Source organism: Calidris pugnax, unplaced genomic scaffold (genome assembly GCF_001431845.1).
Source record: "Calidris pugnax isolate Ruff unplaced genomic scaffold, ASM143184v1 scaffold49, whole genome shotgun sequence".
Lineage (NCBI taxonomy): Eukaryota > Metazoa > Chordata > Aves > Charadriiformes > Scolopacidae > Calidris > Calidris pugnax.
The window spans coordinates 1,799,927-1,822,897 of record NW_015090798.1 but is presented as its reverse complement, the minus strand read 5'-3'; the positions used below and the strand labels follow the sequence as shown (position 1 = coordinate 1,822,897).

Sequence of the window (22,971 nt, the reverse complement as noted above, 5' to 3'; positions counted from 1 at the left end):
TTCCTTAGAGTTTTTGATCTGCCCGATCAGCAATGCTAGGTTTGAAAGGTTTTGCCTGTTGAAAAACAAAAAGTCCTTTCTGATGTCTTTTGTGATTCTCTGAAGGACTTGTGTATTCTTTGGTAAGTAGTACGTTGCTGATGAGTTTTCTAAGAATATTGCTTCAGCTCAGGTTCTGGCTAAGTCTCTTAAGTTGTTCAAATTATGGGAAGTGAAAAGGAAACAAAAAATCAGGAAGGAGCGTGTGAAATGAATTTATGAGGTATTGAAGTAATTTTCTTGTCCTTGTTAGGAGGAAGACAAAGAGTTTTACTAGAAAAGTCCGCTCTCTGAATTTTAGCAAGTTTTTGAGATCAGTTACCAACTTAAGAAAAAAAGAATAAAAAATGTCAAGTAATTGTTTAGCTAAGGAACAGCTCTTACACCTGGTACTAAAACAAATGCCCTTTCATTGTGAAAAAAAATGTAGAATTCTTGGTTGACTGTCTTTAAAGTGGAAGTAACACTTGTTTCACTTGTTCTGATTGCAAATTTCCTCAAGACCATGTACTGTCATTTACTATCGTAACTAGTACAGTTTCATTTAGGGCCTCTGAACTACTAGGACTAGAAAGCAGATTTGAGAGTCATGTTTATTGGCCTCATTATCCTTCTATTTTAGAGCAAGTTAGTGTATGACTGAGTTTTTTCATTTGCAGAGGATTGATTTTGAGGGTTTGTTGTCTGGGTTTTTTTGACATCAGGAAACTAGCTCAGAAGATCACAAAACATGTAGCCATGTTATATCATTGTCTACAGCATATGACCTTCAGGTATTCATAGATGAGGATTTGTCTGTAGAATATTAGACAAAAATGATTCCTTTTTCCTATTGAGCAGATAATAGAATTACTGCCAAGATTGGGAAACTTTTGAAAGCCTGTAGGTAACAAACTCTTTCTTACGGAAGTAGAACATACTTTGTGTTGACTGCCTTCCTGCCGTTGTTACGGTCTTCACTAACTTCTGAATTCTTTTTTGGTCATTTTCAACTCCATTTAAGAAAATCCGTAGAGATATTACTGTACGTAATGACCATTACCATCTGAGTAGAGGAAGGAAAAATGTTGAATGTTTACAAGAACAGAAGACTAGAGTGAGCTTGGCCCTTACTCCTTCTGCTGGTTGGTCAGTCAGGTTAACTAAACTAATCATAATACATGGCTCAGAATAGATTGCTCTATTATCTTTTTAATTTGCTAGTGGTCTGATGGTGAGCTGGACAAGTTTATGTGTAGAGCCAATAATATTGTTGGGACAGTTTGGTGGCTGCCAAGGTAGGGTCATTCTAGGAAATGTGGCCTTTTTGTGAAAAGCAAGAAGAGCTGGAGCGACCACAGGAAACATGCTCATAAGCAACCAGGTGTTCTTAGTTCTGCTGCTCACAGAACAGGATTGTAAGGTACAAGGAGGGTTGTGATTCCCTGCTGATTTCCACTGCCTTTTGAAATTGTATCAGAAGAGAAATTAAGTCACTATTTTGACTTCTTAATTGAAAACATTGTGGCTTTTTTAACTCTTTGCCCATTGTCCTCACAAATACACATGTAAATCTGAACTGTCAGTTGAATCAGTTGTTGCTTTGTGCATTACAGTCTAATGATCATACATAGTGTTAATGTACAGAATAGTTAAGAACATAGATTTGAATAGTTACAAGGTGGTGCAGTACATAAACTGAGGAAGTCTTAATCCTAAATGTTAGCTTTGAATTAAAATATTGCCATTAGACATAATTACACACCATCTTTATTACTGCCTTCTCTTGCATTCTGACTGTAATCTTGACAGTCACAAGATTATCATACAAATGCCTACTTTAGGCTTCCCTTATATTAATAATATCGGGAGGTCTACAATGATCTGAGAGGAATTAGAGGAACATCAGAGCTACTTGTTACTCCAAATCCTTAGAGACTGTTCTGCTGGGTTTGAAGTAGTATGTATGTACATACCTGCTCCATGGAGTAAATAGAACTGCCTGGTGTTGTAAGTCAGCTATGAAAAATAGAACTTCAAACAGAATTAGGCATGTGGATTTAAAACTATGTGAGCAGCTATAGTCATGACTCCTAATAAAACACCTTAGAATAAAAACTTTTTAGGTCATACAAAGTATATCTGGTGCCATCTGCTGATAATAATTAAGAAATATTTGTTGGTGATGCTGGTCTTAGAGACCTAATACTTTTCTTATGCCAAAATGCATTAAATTGCATTTGAAATTTTTTTTATGGCTAATTAGAAATTTCCATCTGTAGTGAAACTTTGCTACTATGAACTTACAGTTACAGGTCTCTACATGTTTTCATTGCATTCTTGTGTAATAATACAGATTTACAGACATTGAATTAAGTAATTGGGCTTTATATAAATGCTCTTCAAGTGCATGTATCCTAGTCTGATCACTCAGGAATCTTGTGTCCATACAATGTTGTACGAAAGTTGCACTTACCCTTGAAAGAAAATAGATTTTTTATTTTTTTTTTTTTTAAATCTACATTCAGGCATTCAAGACCTAACTGGATAAAACCCAGGGCAACCTGATTTGATCCCATAGTTGACCCTGCTTTGAGCAGGCAGCTTTACTAGAGACCTCTCAAGGTCCTTCCAACATGAATTATGATTTACACAATAGAACAGTCGATAATGAAGATGCAATAATGACACTATTTGCATTTATGGCAGTTAAACTTAGACCTAACTGTGGTCTAGCCCTGTAGATTGAATATGTACTAGCAGCAAGAGCACTTTGGATGCACCCCTGGAGCACATCTTCCAGAGTATATGCTCTGAGATATTTTTTTTTTTAATTATTTTTATTTTTCTCTAGTATTAGTTTTTTAGAGTAAATTAACTTAATCTGTAAACTGACAGTAGCTGCAGCAGTTGAATATAGGAGAAATTTTGTTCTGCATTTATTCTTCCATAGGGAGCATTTGGAAATTACTAGAAAAAAATTAAAACTAATATTAAAGAAAATATTATAAGAGCAAAAAAACAAATCCTTTGTTATGCCAGCTAGGTCAAAAGAGGACTTTGCTCCTAATGGTTAAGTGAGCTTTACCTGCCAGTGTCTAAAAGCGATTCATGCTTGGATATTACTGGTGTGAATAGTCTATAATGGAATAGAAAAACAAGAGAAACTTGGCAGTTCTGAAGGAGTTTTGTCTTGCAGTTTTATAATTAATTGATGTTGGGGATGGTGATTAATAAGCAGAAGTTTATTCCAGGCTCTTGTGTTTTCTGACTAATGGTAGGCATCCACTATGCTCTATGATCTTTTGCTTTGTAGAGGTACCAGGATGTAAAATAACCATCTTTCCCCTTTGCACTGATGGTCACCTGTTTTCCAAGTCTTCTGAGAAGTTTTTCATGGGTGCATGCAACAAATTAATTACTGTATATGAGCAGCGCTGTTCCAGACCAGATTTGTGATAGACTATTCAGTGTTTCCTGTATTCTCTTGATTACTGGCTGTCAGATTTTTGTTTGCTTGTGTTTGGGTTTGTTTGGGGTTTTTTTTAAGCTAAGCTACTGATCAGTGGTTTTCATTGTTTAGAGCTACAATTCCCCTGTCATGCACTTACTTTTGTTGCTAGATAATTCAGTTTTTCAATTCCATCTCTTAACTTTCCTTGTTCTTTTGTTATTTTTCCATATGTGTTGCCATTTTTATACCTATTGCCTTGCTGCTTCAATATCTTCTGTTGAATTTTTTCTTTTGTTCTAAATGTGTCTCTAGGATGTTAAAATTCAGTTGAAAATTTATTGGATTCATTCTTTAAGAATTGAAAAATATCAATAAACAAAGAATATCTGTGCCTGGGTGTTACATGATGGGGAGAGATCTTTTTCTTTGTAGGTGTCTTCCATCAATTAGAGTTTGACCTCATATCTTTCCTCTAGAAACTCAATTTTAGAAATATTGATATTTCAACCAGATAGAGATCTGGTTGAAATATTGTCAGAAGGTAGAGGTTCAACCATAAGCAGCTTGTTTTGTCATGCCATGTGTAAAGTCTCTTGAAGTCACGATGTGGAGCATATAGTCAGTCTCTGAACATGCTGGAGCTTCAACTTATCTCAAAAACACTACTGAAAGGCCAACCTAAAGGTGTTGACAAGAAGCATCTCAACAGTCGGCTGCCCTCTCCTATGCTTTGGACAGCAGATCGCATACGTGACTGTTTGTAATTCCTTGCAATATTCCATTGGTGAAAATGAATTCTCAAAGTGGAATATGTTTTGAATAAACCTGAAACAAACAAAATCTTATACACATTTCATCCTGAACTTGAGCAGCATTCTTTGGTCTATCTCAGTGGTCTCTCTGCCACATTAATAAATAACACAGATCTTTGAGCGCGGACAATTGTGCTTGTCTTGCGAAGTGAGGTATTGCAGTCATCAATACAGGGCTGCCATGTTGAGTAACACAGCTTACTTTAAGTGAGTTTCTTAATTAAATCATTATTTATCCTAGGTTACTTATCTTTATTTTGTTGATCTTTCTGGTACTTTTATTTATTTTTCTTTAGTGATTCATAAATGTAGTTTCAGCTATGCGTGTTAATAAGAGGCCTAACTGGCAATACTAAAATAAAGTCGTATGTATATGACGTTTGATCCTTTTGTAATTTTTGTGTTTTCAAATTGAAACACTTTTTTCCGTGGGACTGTTACATATACAAATGAAAAATAGGATATGTACCATTTAGCATAGGAAATAAAGCTTTTCTCTCAAATGTTTTCATTGCTAGCACTTCGAAAATGTCCAGAAAATCCCGTAAGGTTTTATAATAAAAATGTAGAACTTTATTGTAAAATTCAGCTGCTTCTGTTACTACAGTTTGTATGACACATTTCAAGTAGCATCATAGCAGTTTTGACATTGCAATCCTGAATCTAGAATGGGGATATAATCTAATATGTTGGTGAAACAAATTTTTTCTTTCTCTTTTTATTTAACATCAGCTCCTCCAAAGTCCAACTGTTCTATATTATGAAAAGGACTAAGTGATAGAACTGCAGTTTAAAATTAAGTATTTTTGTTACAATTGTTCTTTAAAAGTAACTTCTTTATTAATTCATAGCTTGCTTTAACTTTCACTGTTTTTACTCAAAATTCTTTATTTTCAAAACTGGAAATGAAGTCCGCAAATGAAAATTCAATTTCTTTACCAACAATTAATACAGATTCTGACTCCCATACTTGCATTATTTATCTACCCACATAGTTGGACTTGCATGCTATGACAGAGGAATAAGGTAAAAATTTCTAATGACTGCAAAACATGTTCTTCCAAGTGACCTCCAGTTAGGAATGCTCATAAGAAAAACTTTATGAGATACCTGAATTAATGTGTTTATTACACATGTATTTATTGCCCACATTCATTGTGCTTATAGGAGATATTTATTTAAAGAAAAGTAATTAAATATGTTTTTTTAATACATCTGTTGCTTGTGTTGTTGTTTTTTATTCCTAGATCTTCCTCAGAACTGTGATCCTAACATTCCCCTAGTTGCTCAGGAATTAATGAAAAAAATGATCCGTCAGTTTGCGATTGAGTACATTTCAAAAAGTAGCAAAATTCAAGAGAACAGAAATGGTTCATCGTTTGAACCAAGTCTGATATGTAAAAGCATCCAAATGAACCAAACGGAAAACTCCCTTCAGGAAGAACAGGATAGCCCTCTAGACCTCACTGTGAATCGAACTCAAGAACAGAATACTCAGCAAGGTAAATCTCTATATCTGCTTATCTCTGTTTTGTTGTCACTTATTGCCTCTTATTCCCTTAAAAAAATAAATATGTCTGTGTCAAATATCTATTTGTTTTGACTTTCCTAAGCAGTAATCAGGATACAGGAAAAAATATTATTTAATGTAATTAAAACAGAGCTGAAGGAAAACTGGCATTGCATCACTTAATACATTTAATAAATTCATACATTTTCCTTTAGCACCAGTAAAAATGTTATGTGAGAACTGAAAAAAACACAAAACAAAACAAAAAGCCAACACCTCAAGAAACTACCACACACAGAAGGCTGTTAAGAAGCCTTCTGAGAAAAGAGAAAGATACAGGAATTTCAGTGAGCAGAGGCCATTCTGTCTGTGTCAGCCTTTGGACACTTTGATTCTTTAAATACAGACCGGTTAGAATAATGGAAAGAGAAGATCAATTTGGGAGGAAGTTTCCATACTTCATGTCTTAATCATTACAGATTGCTGCAACTTTCTTAATTGAGAGTAAATTAGAGAAATAAAGTCTGCCTCACTGTCATTTACAGAAAGGAAATAATTTCTTTGCCTCGAGGAATATTGCTATCTAAAATTGATAACAGTATAATCACAGGAGTTTTTTGGACTTTGAAGCTGACTTAGATAAGCAGCACTTTTCAGGAAGGGTCGTGACTATCTGTGTGCAACCGAAAGCAGTGACAAAAGCAGCTTTTGTCTTTCACAGATAAAAGGGTTCATGTTAATTCACTAATACTGCAGATTGAAAAGTTTGCCTGTGTGTCACGTACCATACTAAAAAAGTTAAAAGACAGTAGAACTGCAGAATCAAGTTTTTTTTTAAAAAAGTACTAAAGCAGATTTAAAATGTGTGTGCTTAATGATGCAATCTTTAATTAGATGACACATCCTTGATGGGGGGCGAGGAGGGAATTCTGACCTGGATTTACCTTGCTAAACATAATATTCTAGATTGAATTTTAGCACCCCTTCTCTTTGACAGCAGAAACATTAAGAAATTGTGGAATTCCTGCTCTGGTTTCTGCTGACTACACGTAAATAAATTCATGCCTGGGTTCAGTGAATACCTTGCGCAGAGAAAATGCTGAGAAAATATCTGTTGTGCGTTGACATACCTCTGCTATGGATGAATTACAGGTTTTAGAGATTTATAATCGGCCAGATTGAAGCAGGTTTGTTGTTGTGAGGCCAATAAAAAGTACTTTCCTGATATCAGCACTGTAGCCTGGTGCTTACTTCGACAATGGGTTATAGAGAGGAACTAGTTTAAAACATCCATGAGGGAGCAAAGTCCCCAAACACAGGTTCTGGTCCTCGCTGAACCCAAATAAACCTTTGAGGAATGAAAGGGAAGGCAGAGGGTAAATGGGACAGGGGAAAGGAAGAAAGTTCTGCTGCCACCCTCAGCTATTTGAAAATACATTGATGTTTTGTCCAAAAAAACCTTAAGTATAGAGAAACTGAGGTATTTCAGCCTTTTTTTTTTTTAATATCACTTGAGTTGTTCTTATAATGAGAATAAACAGCAAGTTCAGAATTGTGTGCCTTCTGCAAAACATCTGAAGCTAAAATAGTTTCCATATTTTACTATGTGAAACTTGTAGACTGTGCAAGATACTGTAGATTCTCAAGACATATACTGCCACGTTTGCTGTAGTGCGTTGTAGATGTTAAAGATACTGGTCTCGCTGTGAAGTTGAGAGCTACAAAAGTGAGAGGAAGCATTGAAACAAGGCTGTAGGACTGTAGCTGGAGGAAGGTTTCTTATCTACCAGGGAAGTTGTATGGCGCTTCCTGTTTCCCACAAACATACCAATTTCGAGCTATCTTTGCTTTCCACTGCAGTGGTAGCAACACAAGTCAACTAGATGAAGATGGAAAAAGTCAGCCTACTGTTTTTATTTCCATTGTGTTCTAGGTGCGATGATTCATTAGAAGTTCTTTCAATTAGCTATAGTCAGGGATTATTTTTCTACTTGCCCTTCACTTCTATCCTTTTCCCGCAGAAAGGTTGGATATATCAAAGTGTTACACACTTACAGGAGGCAACTGTGAAATTTCTAAATTAGATAATTTTTAAAAATACATTATTCTGTGTCTTAATAGTCTGGAGATTCATAAAAGCTATACTATGGTTCTTTTCTCAGTAGTGTCTTTTAACTGTTGTGCAACTCTTTTTTTTTTTTTTATTTTATTTTCTATTTGTAATCCCTGTTACGATTTCCAAATGAAGTGCCAGTAACGGGAGATTCATAAAAGCTATACTATGGTTCTTTTCTCAGTAGTGTCTTTTAACTGTTGTGCAACTCTTTTTCTCTCTTTTTTTTTAATTTATTTTCTATTTGTAATCCCTGTTACAATTTCCAAATGAAGTGGCAGTAACGAAGGAGGAAGTTCAAATTTGTACATTGCTCTGATGGATCCTTGAAGCTGAAATCTTTTTAATTCAGATCCTGTATGCAGATAACATAAATAATAAATACTTCAGGCTCGTTTTCTGTTTAGGCACGTGCTTTGTATTTACAGTAGTAGTCTTTAAAATGAATTATCTAAATAATAAAACAGACACTCTTGTTCCTTTGCTATGGCAATGATTCTTGGACTCTTGAGAGGAAGGAGTGAGCTTTATTCTTCAGATCAGTAGAGGCGCTTTCTTGCACTGAGCGGATCCAAGCTAAGAGCTGCCTCAATACTGAAAAAAGGTTCTGCTGCTGAAGATGTCTGAATGATCTTGTCTTCATTTAAGAAAGCTTTTTACTTTCTCCTGATATCTGTGGCCATCTCTGAAGTACTCCCAGAATTGTCTGACACTTGCAGACCTGATAACCCCGTGCATTGGGTTTACATGGCAGGGTTTGGGTAGGGAGGGCTGCAGTGGCTGCCCTGTGCCAGGCACAGCCACCTCTAAAACAGACCTGCGACAGGCCTAAATGGAGCACGTCAGTGAGGTTTGTGGTGCCTCTGTAAAACATAGTGAAGAAAGAGCAGAAGTGCTGAAGGGGCAGAGGAGAGAGAACCAGCAGAGCGAACAACAAAGTCAGGGAAGGAGGTGCTTCAGGCGCCAGCACAGGTGTTTCCAAGCAAGCACATGGAGAGGTCCATGGTGGAGCACGCATTGCCCTGCAGCTCCTGGAAGAGACCACTTTGGAGCAGCTATTCACTCTGCAGCCTGTGGAAGACCCCACATTGGAGCAGCTGGATATTTCCTGAAGGAAGTGTAGCCTGTGGATAAACCCACAAAGGAGCAGGGGAAGTGTGAGGAGGAAGGAGCTGTAGAGAGGAATTGCACTGACTGTAGCCCTATTCTGCTGATAGATGTGGGAGAGTTGATGAGCTGACCTCAAGCTGCTCAGCAAAGCGACTTAACAAGAGGCAGAAGTATAAGCTGTACAACAAATAATCTGTTAATTTAGCTACAGCAACAAGAATAAGCTTGTGTATCTTCTAGGAGCAATGACAGTGTGTAAACGTAGCAGAAAAGTGCAAGAGAATTTGCATAATTTCCTTGTTTCCTTGATCTATCACAGACTGGAAGATATCAGAAGGTAGCTGGCAATTTGTGATGTTTTGCTATGGGAACTTTCTAGAGCTGTCCTGTAGTTTTGTCACTCATGTTGGCTGTTACTGAAGAAGTTGTGAATGCCCAATCCCTGGAGGTGTTCACCCCAGCATAAAAAAAATTTCTTCCTTCTATCTACTCCAAATCTTCTCTCTTTTAGTTTAAAACCATTAACCATTGTCCTACTGCAGCAGGGCCTGCTAAAATGTTTGTCCCCATCTTTCTTATAGGCCCCCCATTAAGTACTGAAAGGCTGCCATAAGGTCTCCCCAGAGTATTCTCTTCTCTGGGCTGAACGACCCCAACTCTCAGCCTTTCCACAGGAGAGGTGCTCCAGCCCTCTGATGATTTTTGTGGCCCTTCTCTGCACCTGCTTCAGCAGGTCCATGTCTTTCCTGTGCTGAAGGCTCTAGAGCTGGACTCTGTACTCCAGGTACTTCTTGAGGCTGTTCAGGTCCCTCTGGATGTCATCCCATCCCTCATGTGTGTCAACTGCACTGCTCAGCTTGGTGGTGTCTGCAAAATTCCTGAGGGTGCCCTCGATCCCACTGTCTGTGCCATTGATGAAGATAATGAATGGTACTGGTACCGCCCCTGAGGGACACCACTTGTCACCAGTCTCCATCTGGACATTGAGCCATTGACCACTACCCTCTGGGTGCAACCATCCAATCAATTCCTCATCCACCAAACAGTCTACCCATCAGGTCCATCTCCAGTTTAGTGCTCAGGATGTTGTGGTGGATCATGTCAGAGGCCTTACACAAGCCCAGATAGTATATATAGCTATATGCTTTTCATCTGGCAGTTTTTCATTTTAAAAAATAGCACATCAGGTCAGCAGAAAGGGGCTACTCAAAGCAGTAGTTAAGAATTAATGAACAGCTTTGGTGTTCTTTCTGACAATTCTCTGAAAACGTTGTTTCCACGTTCAGCAGCACAGAGAATAGCCAGCAAAAGGTAAGGCAAGGTGTTGAAGACAAGACAGTGTCATTTTTTTGCTATGAAAGATCTCATTGGGGTTTACCACACTGTTCTGGGTAAATCTCACAATATTAGAACTAGGCAGGGCTCACTGAAAAGTTTTTCCCTTGGAAAGGAAAAAAAGAGAAGTGGCAGCTTTTGAACAGCAGTTTGTGAACATCAGGAACTGCTGTGACAGGGAGGTGTGGAGATGGACAGTGTCCCTGGGTTCAAAAAAGGTCTTAGACAACTTCCCAGCTAACGGAACCAAGGCCAGAAGCTAAAGCCAGAGTAGGCATGGATGTGTCTCTGAGATCCCTCATCCAATGGCAGCAGCTACTGGGAGAGCAGGAGAGGGATGAGCTGGAGGCACTGGCCAGGCTGATGTGCTCCCTCACACTAGGAATGGAGTTTTTCTGTGCCTGGAGACTGGACTGGGTAGAGTAGGTTGTCTGACCTAGTAAGGCAGCTCATAATAGCTAGTGAGAGATCTCCTGAAACCCAGAAAAAAACAGAATTTTGCTAGAATCAGTATAGAAATACCAATTGCAGGAACTGGAGGGTGACCCAGGCAGTTTCTGTTACTTTTTCTTCCGCCCTTGTTTCTCTAACGTCACTAGTCTGGAGCAGGTTCAAGTGATTGTGGTCCTGATTATTTTGAAGATGACCTTTGATCACACTTAATTATATCTTGATATTGCTGCACCTGGTGATCTGGTGCTGAGAAGCAAAGGCCAGGGGTTGAGCCATTTCTTTGAAGATGGAAATCATTTAATTTGCACAGAAATAACTTCATTAGAAGACCATGAGCGGCAGACCTGAAAAACTTAAAATATTTTTTTTTCCATATTATCCAGTGTTACATAGTGTTGTTCATGAAGACTGTCATCTTAGTACTCATGGCTTCAGCTGAAGAGGGGAAGTAATTCCATGTCTTCTATTCAAACCACCTTACAGAGTGGTTTTCGTGTTCCTGATGTCATTCAGTTCTTAATAACCTGTTTTGAGTGATTTGATAGAGGTAATAGAAAGTTCTGGCTTGGTTTAATAAAAACTATTCCTATGTTGCAAGTAACAGTTTTCCAAGGTTAATTGTCCACCTGTCGGATGCCTCTTTGCAAACTTTTTGGTCTTGTACCTAATGAACCCAAGTGAACATCTCTATTGCATATATATTTATACATTCATTTCATTAGGTGGCATTTAATTTTGTCTCAAAGCTTTATAGTAAATGCTCTCACTTTTCCACTGTTCCTTTGTTATAATAATAATTGATGCTACTACAAAGCAGGAAGATCTGCCAAACCCAGGAGCTATTGTATATTTTTAATGAATCTTTTTAATTTATCGGCCCTTTCTGCATCAGTTTTGGGGGGTTTGTGTTGTTTCATTTGTTGGATCTTTTTTTGGCTTTTTGATTTATTTTTTTTTAGTTTGAGTGAATTCACTGAATTCTTGTGTGGAATCTTGCAAGAGTATTTGGGGTTTGTTCATTGAGTTGGTTTTTTTTTTTTTCCTAAAAATCTAGTTAGTTTCAGTTTTCTTTTTGTAGATTGAATAGAGAGAGCTGATTAGCTCATCATAAATTGATCAGTTGTGAACTTTGAAGTTTTTTTTCTCTGGTGATTTTTGTCTAGTGATCTCTTTAAACTTTTTTTATCGTAGTGCCTATGAATATCAACTGAAGATGGAGAAACTAATGTGAAAGGGAACACACACACACACTTAAGAAAAGGGAATGTAATTTGCATGACTGACAGAAGACAATGGACAAAATCTGTCCATTGCACAGGACTCGGGGACATTGGGAGCTTAAATATTCAGGACACTTTACAGCTTGGTCGGCCAGACAGTCCCTGTAGAGTATTTCTGTAGTGGTTTTAATTGGTTTTTCCTTCGGGACTACCACTGCATCAGAAAGGCTGATTGGCATTAACTAGTCCTTTCTGTAACTCTGGGGTTAAGGAAGACTTAAAAGAACATATTCAGGAGAAAAGGACCATCTTTGACAAGTGGTATATTTATAAACAGCTTTTCCTGTTATGCTAACTTACACTGCCTTTTCTCTCTGTACCCTCCTTCAAATACAAAATAGCTAGGGGGAAACAGTCAAAAATTGTTAAAAACAGTCCAAAACAAATAGCTGGACTTGATTCTTACACAACACTTTTATTTCTTTACAGTACTAGTATAAAGGAGAGTTACCTTAACAATTTTTCTGACTTCTTATAATCTAGTTAGTTTCAGTTTTCTTTTTGTAGATTGAATAGAGAGAGCTGATTAGCTCATCATAAATTGATCAGTTGTGAACTTTGAAGTTTTTTTTCTCTGGTGATTTTTGTCTAGTGATCTCTTTAAACTTTTTTTATCGTAGTGCCTATGAATATCAACTGAAGATGGAGAAACTAATGTGAAAGGGAACACACACACACACTTAAGAAAAGGGAATGTAATTTGCATGACTGACAGAAGACAATGGACAAAATCTGTCCATTGCACAGGACTCGGGGACATTGGGAGCTTAAATATTCAGGACACTTTACAGCTTGGTCGGCCAGACAGTCCCTGTAGAGTATTTCTGTAGTGGTTTTAATTGGTTTTTCCTTCGGGACTACCACTGCATCAGAAAGGCTGATTGGCATTAACTAGTCCTTTCTGTAACTCTGGGGTTAAGGAAGACTTAAAGGAACATATTCAGGAGAAAAGGACCATCTTTGATAAGTGGTATATTTCTAAACAGCTTTTCCTGTTATGCTAACTTACACTGCCTTTTCTTTCTGTACCCTTCTTCAAATACAAAATAGTTGGGGGGAAACAGTCAAAAAACAATTTTTCTGACTTCTTGAGTGTTGGCATTTGGACTATTCATTGCTTTATGTTTGCATTTGAGGCTGGGTGAAAATATATAGAGTTGATTGATGATTTAAAAATAGCACACAGTAATGTGAAAATGAAAAAGGGCTTAGCACAAGGTTGCTTGTAGATTTGAGTGTCGATCTACATGTTGAAACTCAAAATGGGATTCACAGAGCTCAGGCACACAAACAAAACAGTCCAAGTTTGAAACAGAGAACCAAGGAAGAAAGGTATGAAATCAAATATGTTTAGGAGTTTTATCTATAATTTAAATGTTATTTAAAAAAAAAAAAAGCAAAACCAAAAGCTTAAACTGGAAGGAGTATTTCAGGTGCTAATTAGTTTCTTTAATTTTCAGCATTCTTAAATATTGATTTTAAAAAACCCCATGGTTTTCTATTTCAATGTGTTACAGATTTCAACAGCTATCTATAGATCTTGAATTTAACATTTGCCAGTGACTTAACAAGGCAGACTCCCACCCCAGTTCAGGTGTCTCCATTTCTCCAGCTTCATTATTACGTATATGTGGGGGCGGCAGGGGGAGTACGTACAAACAAACTGTTAGATCATTTCATGGAATCATGGAATTGTCAGAGTTGGAAGGGACCTCTAGAGATATCTATGATCATTTAATGACACAGGTCTCGTGGTTAAAACCCTATATTGGGCTCGAGCTCTCTTCCCAGTCACTGGGTACTACTTCTCGTCCAGTAACCTGGTCTGGTCTCATCCCTGACCCTGCTCTGAGCAGGAGGTTGGGGTAGAGACCTCCTGAGATCCCCAGTAGTCCAAATTATCCTCTAAGCCTATGATTTAGTTACGTCACTTATAATTTCAGCATCAGGCTTCTTTGTTTCCAATATGTAAATGCGTATATATTAATAGTAATATTAATAATGATAATATGAAGTGCATTGCTTTGTTTGCCTTAAAAGTAAACGGTGCAATGTATATGCATATGTGGTTTTTAGGAGAACAGTTACATGCCTTTTTTAAAGACAGATTTTTTTTTTTTTTAAGACAGATTCTTTTAAATTTTGTTGTTTCTGAATGAGTTCATTCTTTTTTTCTTAAAGAAGTTTTGTTACAAATCAAATATCTAAAACCATTTACTGATGGATGACATTGTTAATAAGATGTCTAAAATTCTAGAAGATAAAGTAACTGCTTAAAAACTCTGCCAGAGGTGCAAATACTTGCTAACAGAGTTTCTGAGGTCATCTTTAACCAGCTGCTGTCATCACTGCTCGTTCTTTGCAGGGGATGGAGTGCTAGATCTCTCTACAAAGAAAAGCGCGAGGTTGGACGAACCAAAATACGACCCATTGTGTTCTGAAAACTCAGTGTCTGGGTAAGCAACGTTTAGGACTCTCTTCGGCTTATGCAAAAGACAATCCAGGTTTCTCTTCTCTGAAGTCAGGTTTTATGTTCATAACATATTTGTATATACTGACACACACGTGTGGTTCCTCTTTTGCTTTTGAAAGAATTTTTGTCACTCATAAGTGTGTGTCTATGTATATATCATATGTTTCATTTGTCTTTTTCCTTTTTTTTCTGTTTAAAGAAAAGTTATCAGAACAATCACCAAACTTTAGTTCATGTTACTAAAAATGAACTGAAAATTGACGACATAACACCTTAAAAGTAATAGGATAGTAGAAGAAAATGTAAACATATTCTTTCAGAGCTTATTTAGGAAACTTCGATTTTGGACAAAAAAGACCATGTTAATATTTAGATTTAAAATATTCTTCAACTAACATGAACAAGTTAAATGACTACTATCTATAATATTCCTTAATGCGAGAGAGAGCAAGCAAACGCGCGTGAGAGAGAGCTCTTAATCATCACACTGATACTTACATCATGGTTCTGACTATGGTGTGTGGTGGCAAATGGTTAAATTTCTCTATTCAGCAAGAAAAAACGTTATTGCATCTGCTGAAAGCTACCACGAAAGTACTGAAAAGCATTGTTTTGTTGGATTTTGTTACGATCTCGGCATCCTCCCATCCACTAGCCATAGCAGGACCCTTTTTGTCACCTGTACGTCTTCCCGAATAGCTTATTACGAACAGGACTACGATAGCAGTATTTGTTGAATGATGTCAAATTGCATTTCATTAATTTTGCTGATATGAAGAAGTTTTAACACGAATATGACTTTGTAAGTAGAGAGCTGTGCATAGTGGCTAGAAGTTTTTAAAACGGTGTTTTATTTTGCCGAAACGGACTTGTTAACTACAGCACTTTATCTTATTGTTGTAGTAAGCCTAGTTTTGTGTAAGTCTGGGATGTTTGTGTGTAGTTATGTACTTATTGCTGCAAATTTTCTATGAGGGGGTTGACTCTTTTATTACTTGTTTAGCGGTAACGTCACGTTTCTACTAACAAAAACTCCTTCAGGATTTGGGTATTTAACGGAACGTTAATTGTATAATTAAATTTATAACAGTGTTGCTCTGCAAGCATGTGAACAAGGGAATATAGCAAGCACATGAGAATATTATCCAATACTGAGCTAGGATATAAAGTTCTTGGAAGGGCTGCTGTAGAAGCCACCGTATGATTTCTGACGCACTGTCCTACCAGAACTGTAACATTTTGCTAGGATAATCATTTAACTACCACAGCTCAAAGGCTTAAAAGTATCAGAAGCAGTGATGTTACCGAAGCAAGGAGTATAATAAAGGAGTGGACCCTTCCCTTCCATAGCTGTGTGAGAGTCTCTCATACATCAGTTTACCATCGTTTCATTCCATCCATCCAGGAGACTACACAGACACAGAGAGGACTATGTGGAAAGAAGTGCTGAGTTTGCAGATGGTTTGCTCTCAAAAGCTTTGAAAGACATTCAGTCTGGAGCACTGGACATAAATAAAGCAGGCATACTTTATGGCATACCTCAAAAAACTTTACTTCTCCACTTAGAAGCCTTACCAGCAGGAAAGCCTGCACCTTTTAAAAACAAAACTCGAGATTTCAATGATAGTTATTCATTTAAAGACAGTAAAGAAACTTGTGCAGTCCTACAAAAAGTAGCCTTGTGGGCAAGAGCTCAAGCAGAGCGCACAGAAAAAAGTAAACTCAGTCTACTTGAAACCTCAGAATTAAAATTCCCAACAGCTTCCAGTTACCTCCACCAGTTAACTCTACAGAGAATGGTCACTCAATTTAAAGAAAAAAGTGAAAATCTACAATATGAAACTTCAAGTCCTACTGTACAATTAAAAATTCCTCAGCTAAGAATAAGTTCTGTGGCCAAACCACAGTCTGATACTGCTGGTCTTCTGGATGTTATGTACCACGTTTCTAAAACCTCCTCAGTCTTAGAAGGATCAGCTCTTCAAAAATTGAAAAATATACTCCCTAAACAGAACAAAATTGAATGTTCTGGACCCGTAACTCACTCAAGTGTTGACTCCTACTTTCTGCATGGGGACCTCTCTCCTTTGTGTCTTAATGCTAAGAATGGGACGGTAGATGGAACCTCAGAAAACACAGAAGATAGTTTGGATCGTAAAGATAATAAGCAACCAAGAAAAAAACGTGGCCGCTATCGGCAGTACGATCACGAAATCATGGAAGAAGCGATTGCAATGGTAATGAGTGGGAAAATGAGTGTTTCCAAAGCACAAGGAATTTATGGGGTACCTCACAGCACTTTAGAATATAAAGTAAAAGAAAGATCTGGAACCTTGAAGACTCCGCCGAAGAAGAAACTCCGATTACCAGATACTGGCTTATTTAATATGACAGATTCAGGGACTGGCAGCTGCAAAAACAGTAGCAAGCCTGTGTAGAATAATTGTTAGCGACTTGTTGTGTGTGTGTGTATGTATGTCTGTATACACACACCGTGTGAGAAGTACATATGCTCACTCTGACAGAAGACGTGAAATTATACAAGTTCAAAAACCACATACATGCCTTTTGAAAAATAGTTTTATTCAGGGTTTTCACTGTGGACAGAATTATAGAGTTGCTCACTTAATTCTGATAGCGTGTATTTAATATAATCCTTGTATAAATAGGTGAAAAGATTCAGGTTTTATTTAGTAGTCAATAGCATAAAGATGTTTTGGGAAAACGAGTATTTGTCATGTGAAGCATAATTTTTAATTGGTGAAGAACCACTCTACCCATCCAATAATCCATCTTATTATGGAAATACACGACCAAGGGTTAGCAGACTTTTAGACTTCACAGAATACTTGCAATAAATTGTAAGTAACTCAGATTATACAAATCAAGGGATTTTTTGGAAAAGCTAGTTCCTCACAAGGAAGTGGATTTGTGAAGTATTAGTAGAATATAGTACATTCTGTGAAAGAAAAAAAAAAGTTCATCGTTACTTAAATATCCAATACAAGTAAGAAAAACATTTCATTACTAAAAATGTGTGTTTAGCAGGCATAAACTGCATTTTTTTATCATTTTAAGAAAATTTTGTTGTTGGTTTAGAAAGAAATTGGTGTTTACAAAGTGTACACTTATGAAACCTGAGAAATTACTGTAGTTATAGAATTATTAAATATGAAATAAGATGGAATACTAAGAGCATAAAATAATTTAAACTTTAACATAATTTTCCTTTTTAGTTTGACAAGTAAGGTAACTTGTAAGGTTTAAGAAGAGAGTTGGAATGCAACTTAGAGCATGTTCATAATGTGCACAGAATGAGCTTGAGAATGGTTTGGGTTTGTTTGGTTTTTTTGTTGAAACGTGCTGGTTAGTTGATGTTATGACTACTTAAAATTTATTTAAGGATTGTGTCACACTCCTATTGAAAAACCTCACTGTAACTGTAATGTATTTGCTGCTGTGACATTTCAAAACATTTTCAGTTTATCAAAAATGAATACCAAGTTACATTATCATTTTGCTAATAACCAAATTTGCAGTTCAGGGTCTTGATAGAAATACAAATATTAAACAGTGAAGCTGTTTTGAACTTTCAATACTAGAAATTCTTTATAAATTTGGTAGTTAGAAGTTAGGCAGTTCACTTTAAATACGTAACTTTTAATAGAATTTAAGGGAGACCAATTACCTTCATATTGCAGTTTTTACATGATTTTAAAGTATTTGCATTGGACTTTATATCATACTTAATTTTTTGGTGTAATATCACAAAGTATATGTCTACATATGAAGAATGGGGGCTTGCTTCATACATTCAATACCGAACATCAGTGCCCTTTTCCTCTCAAAATGTAATTTTTTCTGTACGCATCTAATTTGGCATAGAAAACGATATTTTACCCCCACTTAAATTTGCATGTGGATAGGTTAATTATATAAAGGAAACGGGACATTAGATCCATATGGGCTACATCAGGTAATTTCATTTATAAATAAATTTGCCATTAAATTCAGCGGAGAGCGGACTGCAATACCCATGGCAAAATCGAGCCCATATTTATTAACTCTACTGAAAAATAACAACTTCCATTTTAAAACGGAATTATCTTTTGAAACTGCACAACCGATGTCTCAGTTCTTTGGTCTCTCAGATTTACACTGAATCTTCTTCAGTGGTTAAGGTTTACTTGCATATTACAGAATGAATCCTTTTTTTAAGCCGAACTCTACCTGATAAACGAGGAGGTCACAAAACAGCAGGTGTCAGGGTCATCTTTCATTTTAAAAGAATTAAGCCATATTTTGTGAGGGCCGGAAGGATTAATTTGTGGAAATATCCCCACTGAAAAAATGAAGATGAAAAAACCTTAAGTGTTTCAAGATCTGTCTTTATAGAGTTTTACTTGCAAAAATTTGGGGCTTGGATACATTGCCTAATATTTGTACCGTACTGATGTTTTCTACTCCTCAGACGATGTTAGAAATTTGAGTCAGAAGTTTATATTGAAGGCAAGTTACAGCACTCTTTTTATATCATTTAAAAGATGACCTGACCAAAAAATTAACAGGATTCATAAAATCAGGGATCATTTTACTATTGACTTAACAGTACTCAGTAGTTTTGTATGTAATATTATAATTAATTTTCAACATTTTAGTACTTGTATTTATTTTTTGGTCAGAAATAGTATATTAAAATATTTTTTGATAGTTTATAGATGATACTCAACCTGTAAGTGTTTAAAGGAACAGAATTATTTGTTTCTAATTATTAGGCTAACCTTTGATTACACAACTAAGGAAAGGCAGGGAAATGTGTAGATTCTCCTTCCCCGACCCCTATGTATTCCATTAAATGTCATTTAAATTACACATTTTGAACTGTTTTATAAATTCAGTTACCAGTCACTACTTAGTAATTGACGATTTCTGAAAATTCCTGTTTCAGCAGAATTTTAAATGAAGGCGAAAGCAAGCCCTACATGCTTTCTACTTATTTGAATGTTTCTCAAGTATTTTATATTAAAAAACAGTGCCTCTGTTTTTAGAACTACTGCTCAGTAAAGCTGTTTAAACCATTTCTGGTAGCTAATGACAATTTTATATTAAATTGTATATTAACTTTAGTGAGACTGATTTTTTTAGTTGTTTACAGTACAAATACTTGTATTTGTTTTTTAATTGCAGTATTTCCATTGTCGCAGTAATTTAGTAAAACTCTGTGGCTGCCTTGATTTTTGACAGATTTTTGTTAACAACTGATTTTTAGGCAATTAGTTATATTTATGCATAAATCAATTGCACTATAATTCATGAATTATTTATTACAATATTTTCTAATGAATTTCATGTATTTGTCTTGTGTTGTAAATGTACTGTAATTCTGTTTCTTCTTTGTGTTGTTATATTCCTAAATCTGATTGTATGAATTTAATTGTTTAGTTAACGTGTTTCTACGTTGTAATTTGTAGTAAAGCACTTCAATGCTTTTGCACATAAATTTACAACACTGATGTGTGATTGATTTGCTCATTCAGTAAAAAAAAAAAAGAAAGAAACAAAAAGCTGTAACTGACTCATTTGACTTACTCCTGAGACATAAGTTTCTTAGCAGTGGCATTAAGATAAGAACTGTACAAATTAAGCACATAATGATTAATTTACTGTGAGAATTTTATATATCAGAAATAGCAGCTTTAAGGAAGGAGGATTTCTCAGTCATAAAGGGGGAGAAATTCAGAAAACTAATTTTATAACAGGTACATCCTTCAGTTCGCAGCTAAAAATTATCTATTCTGTATTAGAGATAACGTATAGCTTTTTGGGAGGGGGGGTATTTTCTTAGTAAAGTCAAAACCCAACATTTCTATGAGACAAATTTCTCTTTCTATAATAGTTGTGCGCTGTTCATCTTAGTACCTGAAAGGATGTTCTGTTCCCATTCCCAGTCTGCAAAGAAGCTGCTGGATTGATCTGTCTTGTCTGTGCCTGAGAGGACAGAGGGTAGAACTTTAGGGAAGGAAACCTGCTGGGGTTCCTCCGATAGAGCTCCTTCCTGATAGTTTTTGGGATTTGTGGAGGAGGCAAAGGTTTAGACATAAAATGATGTGTTGAAAGGCCAGGACTTTATCCCATCTCAGCCCTTGTGCCGGTTTTGGACTCCAGTCAATCCCCTGTACTGTGGAGGAACTTTGCAGCTGTGGAAGAGATAGCTCTGCCTTCTGTCAAGTGACCACTTAAGCTCTCACCTTGAGGATGGTCTAAGCTGCTGTGTGACAACACAAATTTAAAGGGCCGTCTATAGGAAGCAATCACAGGAAACTGAAATATAAATCCATGATTGTATTGAAAAGCTACTAAAAATTAGTTTACTTAAATACATGGACATCTATTTGTTCCCTAGTAAGAGCTGTTCCCAAGTGGTGACTGAGTAAAGGGTTGATGTGTTTTCACAAACCTGGAAGACCATTTGGAGTGTGGCACTGCTGCAGGAGAAGAGATGAGGTTACGTTGTCTGTCAGGTTTAGAAACTAACCCACGCCCAGGGAAAGCAGTTCATAGATGTTCCACAAGGGTAGATAAAAAGAAAGAAGTTGTCTTAGAAGAATGTTCAGTGTGTGTGATGAGCAGCGTATCACTTTATACAATGGGCTGGTGGCCACCTAGCAAATTCAAAGCAGCTTTAGGTCTCTGGAAGTTTCTTCCACCAATGAGCATATTTTAAATAGCAGTTATGGACACAGGTTCTCTACAATTAAAGCTCTCCAGTGAAGCTCCATTAGACACACCTTGCAAGCCTGAACAGAAAGATACCTGTCTAGAGATTCAGTCTAAAAAGACTAGTCCTATAGTCATCTTTTCAGCAAATTAGTATTTAACAAATTTACTGTGATTTACAAGCAAAATATAGAAAACCTAGTGCCGTGTTCATTTTTTCTCTATCTAGCCTTTCAAAACATTACTTATTTAAAGTCACGGTGGTGGGGAGGGTGATTAGGTTTTACCCATGATTGGATTGGTAGGATGAGCTTTGTTTCCCAAGCGCAGTGATACATCTCAGCACCTTGAGGCTCCTGTCGGGCTGAGTAACTCCAACTCTGCTCAGCGTAGTGGCATTTCAGAAACAGTGAAACCCTGGCAATGACCTGCCCTTGAATAATGCTGGGTTTACTTTAGATCGTAAGTGCAATAAGGGGTATTTTGCTTGTTGAGACTTCAATTATTTCAGTTTAAACACAATCACAATTTCAACTAGTACCATCACAATCATCTTATGCTTTTGAGAGTTAGTGTCGTCCAGATGCTTGAGTTTGACTAGATCCTGTTTGATGCTAAGTATTAAAGGAGAAGGAGAAAACATGAATTATTTAGCATAGTTGGATATTTTTAAGCTCTAAACTTTAAAATCCGTGTGGGACAATAAAAATACAAATTTGTTTGTATAACTTCCAATAAGAAACCTGAATCTGAAAGTTATTATTGATGCTCCGTGTGGGACAATAAAAATACAAATTTGTATAACTTCCAGTAAGAAACCTGAATCTGAAAGTTACTATTGATGTTAATAACTTTGGTATGAGCTAATTAATGAATAGATGAATCTTTATAAATACAGCATATTAAATTTTAAATTTATTTGTTCCTTGATTAATAGAGTTGTAAACCTAATCAAAATGAAATTTTTCCAAAGTACAGACTTAAATGCAAAAATTTACAGGCGATAATAGTAGGGTTAAAAAGTTAGTGTCATGTTCAGAGTTTGGTGATATGTTTAAACAATACATACTTTTCTAAAACAGAATTCTTGTAACATTTTCTGCTCATGCAATTGGTTTCAGTAAAACATTTGAATTAAGTGTTAACTCTGTTGATAGTCGCTATCCGGCATAAGGATTTTGTATTTAATTGAAGAAATATCTGTATTAATTTCTACCATGGAAAATTTTCAGCTTTTCAATATAAATGATTGATTAGGTAAGTAGTGACATTAGTTTTAATAATTTATAAGAAATTAATTAAATAGTTAAGGTAGTATTTTATAAGTGATTTTATTTTGAGTTAATATCTTTTGAGAACAACTGCTCAGAAGTCTTACTTAGATATAGGCCTACTCTGTATTTGAGATTTAAAGGATATTAACCTTTATCACAGAAGTTATTTATTCCAGTGGTGATTATCTCTGTTTGTTTAATGAAGGAATCTGTGTGTGTGTATGTGTGTGTAGTAATTGCAATGAAGAGCCTGTGATGCACCACTGCGTTTGATTTAAAAACTAGAAGGGAAACTTCCCTCTGCAAAGGGCAGTAACAGCAGCAAGTGGCTATTTTTTTCTTTTCTATCAGTCTATAAAGTAGTCTTTAAAAATAAATATTTAAATAAAAATGTCTTTAGAAGGATCTTTAGAGTATCCTGA

General features: G+C 36.2%; 1 protein-coding gene across 3 annotated transcripts in view; it reads left to right on the top strand.

Moving 5' to 3' along the window:
* The window catches only part of LCORL (ligand dependent nuclear receptor corepressor like), a 53,533-nt gene that overhangs the window by 8,801 nt on the left and 21,761 nt on the right, over positions 1-22,971 (top strand). For 2 of the 3 annotated variants that reach the window (XM_014937063.1, XM_014937062.1), the window contains exons 4-5: positions 5,532-5,786; positions 14,451-14,541. In XM_014937063.1, the coding sequence (XP_014792549.1) occupies positions 5,532-5,786; positions 14,451-14,541 (346 nt within the window). Of the gene's footprint in view, positions 1-5,531; positions 5,787-14,450; positions 14,542-15,963; positions 20,118-22,971 lie in introns of those variants that run through there. The other variant, XM_014937064.1, reaches the window with a different exon arrangement.